This window comes from Gymnoscopelus microlampas (assembly GCF_963454915.1).
Source record: "Gymnoscopelus microlampas genome assembly, chromosome: 19".
Lineage (NCBI taxonomy): Eukaryota > Metazoa > Chordata > Actinopteri > Myctophiformes > Myctophidae > Gymnoscopelus > Gymnoscopelus microlampas.
Genome location: NC_139956.1, coordinates 18,107,443 through 18,122,442, shown reverse-complemented (window position 1 = coordinate 18,122,442; position 15,000 = coordinate 18,107,443). Strand labels below are relative to the sequence as shown.

The following is a 15,000-nucleotide window of genomic DNA, read 5'->3' as shown; positions in this document are numbered from 1 at the left end:
AACCCGAGCTCAGGTCAGGCTGTGGAACAGCTCTTACAATCAGCCACTTGATGATAACAACACAGATTCAAGTTGTTGTTCCTGTCTAGGGAACCAGTCAGTGAATTATTACAAGTAGATATTGTCACTGCATTATGCCTCTCTGTTTACAGGCCTATCCAAAGAACTGGGATTTTCTCCCTTGACATCTTTCCTGTTCTTTACTTGTGTGTGTTCTTTATGGCAGTGGTTTTTAAAGTGAGGCCTGCAAGGGGGGGCTCAAATAAAGAAGAGACACAAATGAGCATGCCTAGGTCAGTGGTTCTCAAACCTTTTCATGTCAAGGACCCCCAAATTCACACTTATTAGCCCGCGGACCCCCATTTGAAAAGATAAGCCAGGGACCCCAATAAGAGAAGGTTTTTACGGATCTAGCAGTGATTCTCAACCATTTTAATTTCAAGAACCCCCAGTTTGACCTGCATTATTAGGCTACGGACCCCATGTAATGGCATATCTATCTCTGGGACCCCAACTCATATTGTAAAATCAATGTTAATTTAACTCTGAGAGTGTACAAATGGAACCAAATGGACCCGTTAGGGTCCATTTGGTTCCATTTGTACGCTCTCAGAGTTACAGACCCATAAGGGTCCATTTGGTTCCTATCCATCATTTAGCTGGGGACCCCCTGGAACCCCCTCAAGTACCCCTGGGGGTCCCCGGACCCCACTTTGAGAACCAATGGCCTAGGTGGTACTTTGGCCTTTGTGGGAGGAGCTGGCTGTGTTGATCTGGCCTGGTAGAATGAGATCCATAGATTGAGCAGGGTTTCCCAATAGACGGCCCGCGGGCCAATTGCAACCCGCAAGAGACAATTGTGCCACCCGCACACCCATAATGTATACATTGCGCAAAATCAATTAAAAAAAAGCCAAAATAAGTCTGCACTGCGCTTTTTGGACCACATAAGCTACAGTACCACAATGTACATCTCTACCTGATCTCTGATGTAATTGCATCCGATTGGCTCTCTTCCGACATTAGTTCTAACGTCCTGGTCTACTTAGCCATTCACAGCGAGACCTGCTGTGTTTGGCCAGGAACTTAGGAACTTTGTCACGCTTGAAGACGTAACTACATTACCGTCTTCCTTTGCACGTATTTAACCCATTGAGACCTGAAGCCGATTCTACATGTCTCCTAAATCCCAACAGTTTTCTGAAAAACGTATGTTTCTATATCAGTGGTGCTCAATCTTTTTCATGTCAAGGACCCCCAAAATTCTATGTATTTGGCCGCGGACCCCCATCAAAATATTTTGCTCCAGGGATGCCCCAGAAGCAAAGACTTGAGTTAAAAATGTTCGCTTTAAAACAATATATTCAAAGATTTACACACATTTTCACGATTTTTCAAAAATAGCAGATCTACAAGCTCATAGCGCGGCACTCGGTGCCGCGCTATGAGCTTGTATATCTGCTATTTTTGAATAGCCAAAGTGTAAAATAATGCTTTTTAGCTCAAATCTAAAAATGAGACAGTTCCAGGTCTTAACTCATATACTGCCTAGAACGACTAAAACGACTTCTGTCCATAAGCCATGCCTGCCAAGAACGACTAAAACGACTTTTTAAAAAATTTAAAAAATTAAAAATATTTTTTTTTTTTTTTTTTTTTTTTTAGATTTTTTTTTTTTTTTTTGACCCAAAGACCAAGGAGATATGATTTTTCGAAGATATAGACTCCCATCCACTTCCTTGTTAACTTAAAACTTAAAAATTCTGTATCTCGGCTCCTGAGTACTTTTTTTTTTCAATGAAAAATATGGCAGTGTTCAAACGCAGCCAGAATAATTCTGGCAGTGAATGAGTTAATGGGTTAAGACGGCAACGATGTAAATGGCAAAAGTATGGCTAATGGCGGCGATGTACAACTTTTCTACACTATTACAAATTCATGGTTTGATGGCCACCGGTTGAAGTTTATGGAACGTAGAGAGAAATAGACAGCTATGTAATCAGGCCCAGCGTGTGTGTTTTTATTTCATTGGTGTCGCTGCCACATGTGTGTGTGTGCTTGTGTCTTGGCTTGCGCGTGTTTATTTCATTTGTGCCAGTGCTGGGGCAAAAAAAAAAGAAGGTTAAAGAGAGATAAAACCGTACAATATAAGCATGTTATAATTGTGAAAGGTTGCCCAAAAATTATGAATAAAATCTACCATATACTGTACAGCATTGGTTCTCAAAGTGGGGTCCGGGGACCCCCAGGGGTACTTGAGGGAGTTCCAGGGGGTCCCCAGCTAAATGATAGATTAGGAACCAAATGGACCCTTATGGGTCTGTAACTCTGAGAGTGTACAAATGGAACCAAATGGACCCTAACGGGTCCATTTGGTTCCATTTGTACACTCTCAGAGTTAAATTAACATTGATTTTACAAAATGAATTGGGGTCCCAGAGACATACATGCCATTAAATGGGGGTCCGTAGCCTAATGCATGTCAAACTAGGGGTCCTTGAAATTAAAATGGTTGACAATCACTGCTAGAGAGCCGTAAAAAATCTTCCATTATGGGGGTCCCTGGCTTATCTTTTCAAATGGGGGTCCGCGGTCTAATAAGTGTCTATTTGGGGGTCCTTGGCACAAAAAAGTTTGAGAACCACTGCTGTACAGATCCTATTTCCAAGGGGCGGGACGGGCACCCAGGCGGAACCAGTGGCTTCCAATGTACAATTCGAGTCACTTCCTGACTCGCCTACGTAATATAGTGACATTTGGAAATTACGAGTCAAATAGGACCATGGCCAGACTGAGAAGCGAGGTGAGAAAAAAACTATTATCCACCGAGCGGAGCAAATCAGTCTGGATTCCAGGCTACACCGAGGCCGTGAGGCAGGCTATACCACTGTATCAGCGTCCAAGGCCAGGCGTGAACAAGCGTTGAACAGGTTGCCGAGCCCTGTCGCCATGTCAGTCTTAGCGACACAGGCTGTCACACTGGCACTATCAATGTATGTATTATGAATGTCATTAGACTCCTTTGCCATCTCACTGGCAATATCACTTTACGTATATCTTAACCCATTGAGACCTGGAACTGTCTCATTTTTAGATTTGAGCAAAAAAGCATTATTTCGCGCTTTATGCTATTCAAAAATAGCAGATATACAAGCTCGTAGCGCGGCACCGAGTGCCGCGCTACGAGCTTGTAGATCTGCTATTTTTGAAAAATCGTGAAAATGTGTGCAAATCTTTGAATATATATATTTTTAAAGCGAACATTTTTAACTCAAATCTTTGCTTCTGGGGGTCCCTGGAACAACATATTTTGATGGGGGTCCGCGGCCAAATACATATAAGTTTGGGGGTCCTTGACATGAAAAAGATTGAGCACCACTGATATAGAAACATACGTTTTTCAGAATACTGTTGGGATTTAGGAGACATGTAGAATCGGCTTCAGGTCTCAATGGGTTAATCTGACTGAATATAAATGACATGACTGTGAATATACTCCATTCCCACCCCTTCAGGGCAACCCTTGCCATGCATCCCATATATACAGTATATAATCCTTTATAATCTGCTTATAACACTGTAAAATTACAGTAAGAACTCGTAAATAATGCTTTATATAGTATTCTATAATGACTTACGGTCAAGTATAAATTCAGGGCCATCCTCAATACAGACTCATGACTCATGATTGGGCCTCGAAAGCAGGGACATCAACTTTTTTATATATTTTATTTTTCTGGCCACTACAAAGGGGGCATAAAAAACAAACTACAGCCATTTGAAAAGTTTTTCGCTCTCTACTGCCCTTGGAGGCCCCCGGTAAGAGTCAACAAGAGTGGCCACCGCTGGCTGCCTTTTATCACATCCATCCAGGGTGGGATAGATGTAAATGAGCATCCCAAGGTAGTCTGGCCTTCGTGGGAGGAAGGTGTCTGTGTTGATCCGGCCTCATGGAATGATATCCATAGAGGCTGCTGGTGAACACGCACACGCACGCACGCACGCACGCACGCACGCACGCACGCACGCACGCACACACACACACACACACACACACACACACACACACACACACACACACACACACACACACACACACACACACACACACACACACACACACACACAGCTAATGAGGTGGCAGAGCTCTAGCGGGGACACAGGGGTTATCCTAATGTTGGTGTACTGTTGTGGAGACGTTGGACAGGAGCTACAAATGAGCCACTGAGGAGGGGAGGAGACAGGGGTTCGGTGTGTGTGTGTGTGTGTGTGTGTGTGTGTGGGGGGGGGGGGGGGGCTGCGTTGACAGCTTAGTTCCACCGTTCACACACAGCACACACAAAGCTTCTACTGTATTTCCACCCAAAAACATATAGTTTTAGGCACACATGAGCAAACTCTGACTCAGACTTTGCGTTTTTTGTGGTGGAGTGTGATCGATCAGCTATTCAGGTTCGTCTCCGCTACGCCGCGTCCTCCAGCTCCGTCTCAGAGGAAAATATTTGACTTTTTTACTCCACTACAATTATTTGAAAACGTTACGTTACGTCGTACATTTCGATTAGTATTACAAAACACACATTAACCACTTCAGTCCTATATAGTTTGAAAACACCCGATCTAGAAACTCACAATGTGTTCGCATCTACATTGTGGTATCGGTACTTGTACTTAACCCATTAAGACCTGGATCTGTGTCATTTTTAGATTTGAGCAAAAAAGCATTATTTTACACTTTGGGCTATTCAAAAATAGCAGATATACAAGCTCATAGCGCGGCACCAAGTGCCGCGCTATGAGCTTGTAGATCTGCTATTTTTGAAAAACCCGTGAAAATGTGTGCAAATCTTTGAATATAAATACTATTAAAGTGAACATTTTTAACTCAAATCTTTGCTTCTGGGGGTCCCTGGAGCAAAATATTTTGATGGGGGTCCGCGTCCAAATACATATTATTTTAGGGGTCCTTGACATGAAAAAGATTGAGCACCACTGATATAGAAACATGCGTTTTTCAGAATACTGTTGAGATTTAGGAGACGCGTAGAATCGGCTTCAGGTCTCAATGGGTTAAGTTAAAAAAAATGTGAATAATTTTCACGGTAAGGTCGGTTCATAGACTGTTGCTTTGTGTTGTGTTCACAGTGTGCTCACAGTCGCACACCCTGTTGGCTCTTACTGTGTGTGTGCTGTGTGCTGCTTCAGTAACAGTCTGAACCGCATGCTGGCTGCTGTGGACCCAAAGTTGACGGTAAACAAAACAAAAAGGCAAATGAAAAAAGTATGAATACATTCATGGAGAACTCGCACAACTGTCAAGCACATATATAATGAGGCTGAACAATAATGAAGAATGGATGAGCGAGCACACACACACACACACACACACACACACACACACACACACACACACACACACACACACACACACACACACACACACACACACACACACACACACACACAGATGTTTTTTTAAGCTTCATTACCCAAAACTTTGATGAGGGCAAGGCTTAAGGGAGTGTGTGCACGTGCGTGTCTGTGTGTGTGTGTGTGCGTGCGCGCGCTTGTGTGTGTGTATCAGTGTATGCGGTTATTTTCCCGCGCACCTCCAAAATAAAGACCATTACCAGGCGACCAGGTGACCCATGGCAGCAATTAAGGAGTGACCTAACAGGCTGGGTGCGGGCGAGCGTGCTCAGATGTGACACATACATTATGCAAACCAGGGTCCCTGAGAGAGAGAGAGAGAGAGAGAGAGAGTACCCCCCCACCCCCCCGCCAAATGCCCTGAGCAGACAGACAGGCTCCTTCGCTGCTTTCATTTCATACGGTCTCATCATCATCATCATCATCATCACCCCCCGCACACACACACACACACACCCACTACCTGGGTTTAACCACCGGACATCCACCTGGGGAATCTACACTACACAGCACATCTGTAACCTGTCCCCCCCGATGCAGACTGCTGCACATGACAGCCATTCAAATCTTATACTTCACACTCGGAGGGAGAACATCCCCCCCCCCCGGGACCCCCCCCCCCCGCCCCCCACTTCCCGCTGGGGGGGGGGAGGTCTCCCGCCTCCGCGTATGAAGTAAGAGCAACATGGCTGCCGTGAGTAAATACATTTTAAAACTAGAGAGAGAGTAGGGTAAGCGAAGGGGGAGGGAAAAAAGTTAAAGAATTGGGCGAGCAGGGAGAGGGAGAAAGAATGAAAGGAGAAAAGAACACAAAGCGAAAATATGACAGAAAAAAAAGTACAAATTGCGTTTCTTCCCTCAAACAGGCTCCCATTAAAATGTGCGAGTTTTCTTAAACAAGAACCAGTAGAGAAAGTCTCCCGCTGAGCTTTTATAGGTGCCGCGGCGCGGCCGAGTGCGATTTCCAAACATGATTGGTTTGTAGAAAGTATAAAGACAACAGGCTGGAAATTTGAGGGAAAAAAAAGTTTTGTCAGGGGAAAAAAAAAAGTGCACACGCGGCCCGGCGTACACACGCCTAACGTCTAGTTTAACCCATTTGGACCGGGGGCGCATCTGTGTTAATCTTAGATTTATTTTCTTGTAGATCTGCTATTTTTGAAAAATCATGAAAATGTGTGCACATCTTTGGATATATATATATATTATAATTTTTTTAAGCGAACATTTTTAATTCTTAAATCTTTGCTTCTGGGGGATTCTACAAATGTCTTCATAATCCTAACAGTTTTTTTGTTTGTTTTTTAACTTATGTTGCTATACATATCAGTGGTTCTCAAACTTTTTCATGTCAAGGACCCCCAACATTATATATATTTGGCCGCGGACCCCCATCTTAAAATATTTTGTTCCAGGGACCCCCAGAAGCAAAGATTTGAGTTAAAAATGTATATATATATTCAAAGATTTGCACACATTTTCAAAAAATGTTTCCCTCAAAAATAGCAGATCTACAAGCTCATAGCGCGGCACTCGGTGCCGCGCTATGAGCTTGTAGATCTGCTATTTTTGAATAGCCCAAAGAAATCTTAGAACGACACAGATGCGCTCCCAGTCTTAATGGATTAAAAAGGCCCTTTTTTTCAGATTTATCTGACAATGTCAGGCCTGGCAGTGTTGAAAAGGGAGAATAGAATACATTAGCTTTTTCAGACTCCAAGGTGTTTTCTTTCTTCAGCAGCACAAAGGGGAGCTGTCCTGTCCGACGCCTTGGCCAGATGGTTTTTCAGCCATGGCAACGTTCCCGTACATAGAACCTTATTTTTTTCCCCCCCTACCCTAGCATCGTTAGCGTACAAAGAATACATATACACTTAACCCATTGAGACCTGAAGCCGATTCTGCATGTCTCCTAAATCCCAATTTTTTTCTGAAAAACCTATGTTTCTATATCAGTGGTGCTCAATCTTTTTCATGTCAAGGACCCCCAAAATTATATGTATTTGGCCGCGGACCCCCATCAAAATATTTTGTTCCAGGGACCCCCAGAAGCAAAGATTTGAGTTAAAAATGATCGCTTTAAAAATATATATATTCAAAGATTTAAACACATTTTCACGATTTTCCAAAAATAGCAGATCTACAAGCTCATAGCGCGGCACTCGGTGCCGCGCTATGAGCTTGTAGATCTGCTATTTTTGAATAGCGAAAAGTGTAAAATAATGCTTTTTTGCTCAAATATAAAAAAAATATATAAATATATAATCTTTGCTTCAGGGGGGGTCCCTAGAAATAAACGTTTTACAAATGTTCGCTTTAAAGAATATGTATTCGGGGCGCCCGCTGGCCTAGCGGTCCGGGCGCATACCACATACGCCGGTAATCCAGCTAGACAGCGCGCCGCGGGTTCGACTCCCGATCCCGAGGACCTTTGCTGAGTGTCATCCCCCTATGTGTCTCCCCATTTCCTGTCAGCCTATTATCCTATCAATAAAGGCAGAAAAAGGCCCCAAAAATATCTTTAGAAAAAAGAAATATATATATATGTATGTATTCAAAAATAGCAGATCTACAAGCTCATACCACGGCTATGAGCTTGTATATCTGCTATTTTTGAATAGCCAAAGGAATCTAAAATGAGACGCGTTCCCGGATTGAATGGGTTAAATGTGAGGAAAATCCACACACATTATACACACATGGACATGCACGCATAGCCAGATGCTCCCACCTTCTAGCAAACGACTTTTAGCATTGGTGGCTATAAGGAGGCTTGAACGAATACCCCCCCCCACCCACCCAACAAACATACCGTGTCTGTTCAGTGGAAACCTCATACGCATGTCCAAAACAAACCGGAAGGCTCGCCCCAAAACACACTCGCCCCCATTGTTTTTTTTCGCAGACCACTCGCCTCCAGCGGTTCTTGTATATTCTTGTATTTGTTTTGCTGAGGTTAAGGTGAGGAATAAGGTTAGGGTTAGGCATAGTTTTACTGAGGTTAAGGTTAGGAATAAGGTTAGGGTTAGGCATAGTTTTACTGAGGTTAAGGTTAGGGTTAGGCGTAGTTTTACTGAGGTTAAAGTTAGGAATAAGGTTAGGGTTAGGCATAGTTTTACTGAGGTTAAGGTTAGGAATAAGGTTAGGGTTAGAGGCATAGTTTTATTGAGGTTAAGGTTAGGAATAAGGTTAGGTTTAGGCATAGTTTTACTGAGGTTAAGGTTAGGAATAAGGTTAGGGTTAGGCATAGTTTTACTGAGGTTAAGGTAAGGAATAAGGTTAAGGTTAGGCATAGTTTTACTGAGGTTAAGGTTAGGAATAAGGTTAAGGTTAGGCATAGTTTCAATGAGGTTAAGGTAAGGAATAAGGTTAAGGTTAGGCATAGTTTCAATGAGGTTAAGGTAAGGAATAAGGTTAAGGTTAGGCATAGTTTCACTGAGGTTAAGGTTAGGAATAACGTTAGGCATAGTTTCACTGAGGTTAAGGTTAGGAATAAGGTTAGGGTTAGGCATAGTTTTACTGAAGTTACGTTTATGAATACCTGGTGGCGACCGTTCCCGAGGTTGCCGGATTTGACCCGGGACGAGCGTGTTTTGGGGCGAGCGTTATTGTATTCGTCCAAAACTGTTTCTGTACTTTTCAGGATGTCAGGAACTGTACTTTTCAGGATTCAAATTCAAAAATAGCAAAAGTAGCAGATCTAGAAGCTCAAAACGCGCCGCGGTGCGCCGTGTTACCAGCTTGCAGATATGCTATACCAGAGGTCTTCAACAGGGGGTCCGGGACCCCTAGGGGGTCCTCAGAGTTACTACAGGGGGTCCGCCAAATCTTTGTGTGATTTTTACATTAACCACTTCAACCAAGCATCCCTATTCTGAGGGGAACTTTAGCCAAAAATAGCAGATCTACAAGCACACAACGCCTCGCGCTGCGAGGCGTTGTGCGCTTGTAGTTCTGCTATTTTCGGCAAAGTGGTTTGGTGTAGGGGGAAAAAAGAGCAGACTAAGTACAGAGTGAAAGGTCAGGTTTACTGAGTATTGTTGAAGTGCATGGTTAAATGTCTGAAAATACACATTAACATGAATCCAACATGATAGTGCTGTGAAACAGGTCTATGAAGTTGCCGATAAAATCTATGAAAAAAAATAATATTTTACACAATATATAATGGGGGTCCCTGCTTTATCTCGCTCTCAGCCAAGGGGTCCTTGGCCTGAAAACGTTGAAGACCCCTGTGCTATACTTTGGATACTTTTGCATGACCAAGTAGGGCGTTTATTAACGTAAAAAAAAACACAAAAAGTTTAGAATAAGAAGATAAGAGGTTTCTGCCCGACAACAACCCTATAACCAAAAGGCGAGCCTTACCGGAGAGCTTGTTGTGGTGCAGGAACTCCATCTGCAGTCGCTGGCCGGCCCGCTGTGCCAGCAGGTAGGGCGTGGAGAACTCCGCGTCTCCGGTGGCGCACATGACGTCGGCCCCGCTGAACACCAGCGCCATGGAGGGCAGCACGTCAGGCATAACCACCGCCGAGCACAGCGCCTGCACACACACACACACACACACACACACACCAGTGGTGTAAAGTAACAGTACATTTACTCAAGTACAATTTTGACTTTTACTTTACTGGAGTATTTCCATATTTCAATACTTGTACTTTTTACTCCAATACAATTATTTGAAAACGCACTTGTTACTAGTTACTTTGTTGATTTTCATTATTATTACAAAACATACATTAACCACTTCAGCCCTATACTGTATACTTCGGCTATACTGTATACTTTGGCTGAAAATAGCCGATCTACAAGCTCACAACGCGTCGCGGTGCGACGCGTTGTGAGCTTGTAGATCTGCTATTTTCAAAAGTTTATTTTACATGTTAGACATTTGAAAACGTATGAAATGGGACATTCTGCATAATTGAGTACTTTTTGGTCCTTTAAGTATATTTTGACGCCAATTTTATTCAGGTATATTTTGAATAAGTTGATAGTTTTACTTAAGTAAAACATGTGAGTACTGAGTACTTGTTCCATCACTGACACACGCACACGCACACGCACACGCACACGCACACGCACACACACACACACACACACTTGAGTGAGTTTGGAGCTGCTGATTAGTGATTGTGGATCTGAGATAAGCTCCAGCGCCAACAACAGGGCTGATGGATGGGAAGGGAAGGATGTTCACTCAATAAAGACGCCAAGGCAGACTGATTGCAAGACGACAATCCTCTTGTCCATCTGCGATCATTACGCTCCCCCTACAAGCAAGCCCACTGTGTGAGAGTGTTGATTTAACTCTGGACTCTGTAGCCTCTGTATGGTTTCTATAGTACCAGGCATGTATACTGTAGTATAACTACGAAAAGTGCTCCCCGGAGCACATGGTCTCCACCAGGTCAGGTAGGTTAGTGTGGGCCAGCAATGTTCGGAATTCGCCAATCAGGCCGGAATGTGAAAACTTTCTTTTAAAAAAGTGGCCTGACAAATCACCTATAAGGAGACCACAAGGGGATATACATGCATTTTCCTATAGAAAGGAGGTGTCATTCACTGCCGCCGTTTCCCCCCTTTCTCCTTTGTACATACAGTGTTTTGTATCTGTTGATGACATGTATCATTGGGTTATTTTTTATGCTGATGTTGATGAATTGAATTCATAGGACCACAATAGAAACAAGTCCTTGTGTTATCATTTTGTCTGACTGCATCTCGTGCTGTTTACATTTTTGACTAATAAACTTTTCAATCAATCAACCAAATAAAAAAAAACACACACACACACACACACACACACACACACACACACACACACACACACACACACACACACACACACACACACACACACACACACACACACACACACACACACACACACACACACACACCAATTAAAGTCACATATATTTTGCAGATATAAAAACTAAATATAAAAACATAAAACATTTCAACGATCAAACAAAATGCACATAATTGCATATAATTAACGCATAATACCACACCACACCAACAGCCAAACAAAGGGAGATGAAACATATAAATGTAAGATGAATATAATAATAATCAAAAAGGATTGTGAAGCAATTAACCACTTAAACCATTTATACTTTGTCGACCGGGGTCCCTCTGGGGTCTATACCCCCTTCCCTCTTCACCAAATGTCTTCCCCGAAAATAGGCAACGTGACCCGTTGTGACCGGGTAGATTAGGTTATTTTCTGAATTTGCCTATTATGAGATGCGTAGAATAGGGATGGCAGGGTTCATGTGGTTAGGGGGGGAGAAGTTCAACAGTGGGTAGACTAGCAAACTCGTACTAAACAAGTGTGCAGTTGAATAATAAATGATCAATCTGCCTCGCCGCATGCAGTCAGTTAACCCATTAAAACCGGGAAGGCATCTGTGTAATTTTAGATTTTAACCACTTTAACCTTTGTTTCATACTTTGGCTATTCAAAAATAGCAGATATACAAGCTCATAGCGCCTCACTTTATGCCGCGCTATGAGATTATAGATCTGCTATTGAAAAAAAATGAAAATCTGTGACAAATCTTTGAATATATATATATTTTCAACTCCAATCTTTGCTTCTGGGGGGGTCCCTGGAACAAAATGTTTTCATATGGGGGTCCACGGCCAAATACATTTGATTTTGGGGGTCCTTGACATAAAAAGGTTTGAGAACCACTGATATCATGGCGACAAACGTTTTTCAGAAAACTGTTTTCTGTGTAGAATGGGCCTAAGGTCTTTAAAGGGTTAACAGGACAGAGACCATCAGAGAAGTTGACTCCAGTGAACAAACCCTGCGTCTCATCAGAGCCGGTCGGAGCGCGGCATCGATCCGACACTAAACAGTCCCCGACCCGTTTGAAAGCGAGGCGCAACACCACGGCATGTACACAAAGACACACACACACAGTTTGTCAATGTAACCAGTCCCCACACACACACACACGCACAAACACGGTCTGTCAATATAACCTGTCCACCAACCTGTTCCTACGCACGCATGCGCGCGCGCACACACGCACACACTCTGTCAATAGAACCTGCCCTGCCCCTCCCCCACCCCCCGAGATAAAGATAAAGATGTCTACAAATATGTATTTTTTTTCCATTCTATTATTTGCTTGTTCTCCATCTATTTACACAAACAGTTTCTGCACAAAAGGCTTGAAGAACTCAAATCGATACTAGACCTGCGTGGCAGAGTCACCACTGAAATACCGGCAGACAGGATCAATCTCTCTCTTTCTCTCTCTCTCTACATAGAAGAACAGAAAGGTGACACTTTAAAGGAAAAACCATAACAAAGTGTCTTAGTAAGGTGTTAGGCCACCCCGAGTCACCAGAACAGCTTCAAGTTCAGTGCACCGTGGCAGATTGTACAAGTCTCTGGAACTCTATAGAGGGATGGAACTCCATTCCTCCTAAAGATATCCTCTCATTTGATGATTTGATGAAGATGGAGGAGAACAGTGGTGGGAAGTAGATCAGGTTTTTTGCACCACTGAACTCTCAAATGTGCATTTGTCTGTGTAATGAGGGCTTAACCCATTCAATCCAGGAAAGCATCTGTGTGTCACAATCATTTGAACCACTTAAACCATTATTTTATACTTTGGCTATTCAAAAATAGCAGACATACAAGCTCATAGCGGGTCACTTTGTGCCGCGCTATGAGCTTGTAGATCTGCTTTTTTTGAAACATCGTGAACATTTGTGCAAATCTTCGAATATATATATTTATTTATTTTCTTTTTTAAGCGAACATTATTAACTCAAATTTTTGCTTCTGGCGATTCCTGGAACAAAATATTTTGTTTTGGTGGCCAAATATAATTTATTAATAAAGTTTGAGCACCACTGATGTAGCAACATACGTTTAGCTGAAAACTGTTAGGATTTAGAAGACATTTGTAGAATTGGCCTCAGGTCTTAATTCTTCGACTGCCAATGACGAGAGTTCTCGTCATATTTTGCCCACAGTGCCAATGACGAGATTTTGACCTATGGGTCACCGTTTGGCTCCCAGAGAAGGAGAGGATCAGCGGGTCATGTGATCGCAAAACAAACAGCCCGTTCCCTTCCTTGTAATTAGATCTGGAAGAATCCCTTTACCTCTGTTTCTGTTGCTTTTTGGCGAAAATATTCAACTGCCCACAACTATGGAACGGATGCTCGCCGTGGCGCATTGTTCAGTGGCGCAAAGGAGTCCGACTGGAATCAACGAATCTCATAAACATCGTTTATGTCTACTAGTGTCTTCTTTCACAGTTTTTTCGACGTTAATTCCATGATACCTTTCTCAGTTGTCTGTGATAAACAATCCTCGCACAAATAACATGAATCTACCGCTCCTATGACTATGCTTCCACCTCGGTTCTGTTTCCACTGGGACTACAGGTCCGCGGGCACCGCGTCGTGATTGGTCGAATGTCTTTCCGGTCTGAACAACTTCCGTTACACAGCTTTCAGGAAGTGGAGTTCCAGACTCTATATAGCATTCAGAGATTGTGGAATAGTTGTCTGGTGACGCGAGACTAATGCACTGCAAACACACTATCACGATAGGGCATAGCAGTTGCGGCCACTTCCTGGTTCCACTGCAAAATGCTCAATGCATTTTTCCCATTGACATTTCCAAAAATATTTATATCAATTATTTTAAGGCTAGAATCAAGCCATCCAGGGTCCTGGTGAATCATGACCATAACACGTTTGATTTATTTTGATTTATTGATTTATTAAATATAGTATATCATATAATTAAATATAAAATAAAAAAAATCACAGAAAAAAATGTTTAATGGTCATGATTCACCAGGACCCTGGATGGCTTGATTCTAGGCTTAAATTAATTGATATAAATATTTTTGGAAATGTCAATGGGAAAAATGCATTGAGTATTTTGAAGTGGAACCAGGAAGTGGCCGCAACTGCTATGCCCTATTACATCTCTCTCTATGTAGTCGTGGACTGACTGATCATGTAGTGTCCTGCACTGTCAGTCACCAGAGGATTAGTTACTCTCATATTTTCCCTTACAAATCCCACTAATGCACCATCGTCATGGTCATCGAAAGTGTGCTTTTGAACCATCATTTCCGACCCTATTTACAGGCAGTGTCCGGTCAAATACTTTCTAATTAGTAACCACAGGGTACATGGTTAACCCGCACGGTTGAGGGGTGGCGGGTCGGGATATTAAAATGGATGCGGTGGAGCAGGTTGGTGTGGTTCAAATTATTAATAACTGCGATAACTGTGGTGCGGGTCAAAAAAAAGACCTGCACATCACTAAAACACACACACCCACACACATGCACGCATGCACACACACACACACATGCTCGCATGCACACACACACACACACACACACACACACTAGTCTAGTCTAGGTCAGATTATGGCGCAGCAGTCCCATGCAGCCTGTCCTTATTCTGTATCATCATCTCCACAAATGACCTTCTATGTCACAGCAATTACTGCAGCCACTGGAGGGTTCCACTGTGTGTGTGTGTGTGTGTGTGTGTGTGTGTGTGTGT

The 15,000-nt window shown here is 42.9% G+C and overlaps 1 protein-coding gene across 1 annotated transcript in view; it reads right to left on the bottom strand.

Moving 5' to 3' along the window:
• The window catches only part of arap2 (ArfGAP with RhoGAP domain, ankyrin repeat and PH domain 2), a 226,047-nt gene that overhangs the window by 95,170 nt on the left and 115,877 nt on the right, over positions 1-15,000 (bottom strand). Inside the window, exon 14 of the mRNA XM_084043154.1 lies at positions 9,799-9,973. Within this exon, the coding sequence (XP_083899280.1) occupies positions 9,799-9,973 (175 nt within the window). The remainder of the gene's footprint in view (positions 1-9,798; positions 9,974-15,000) is intronic.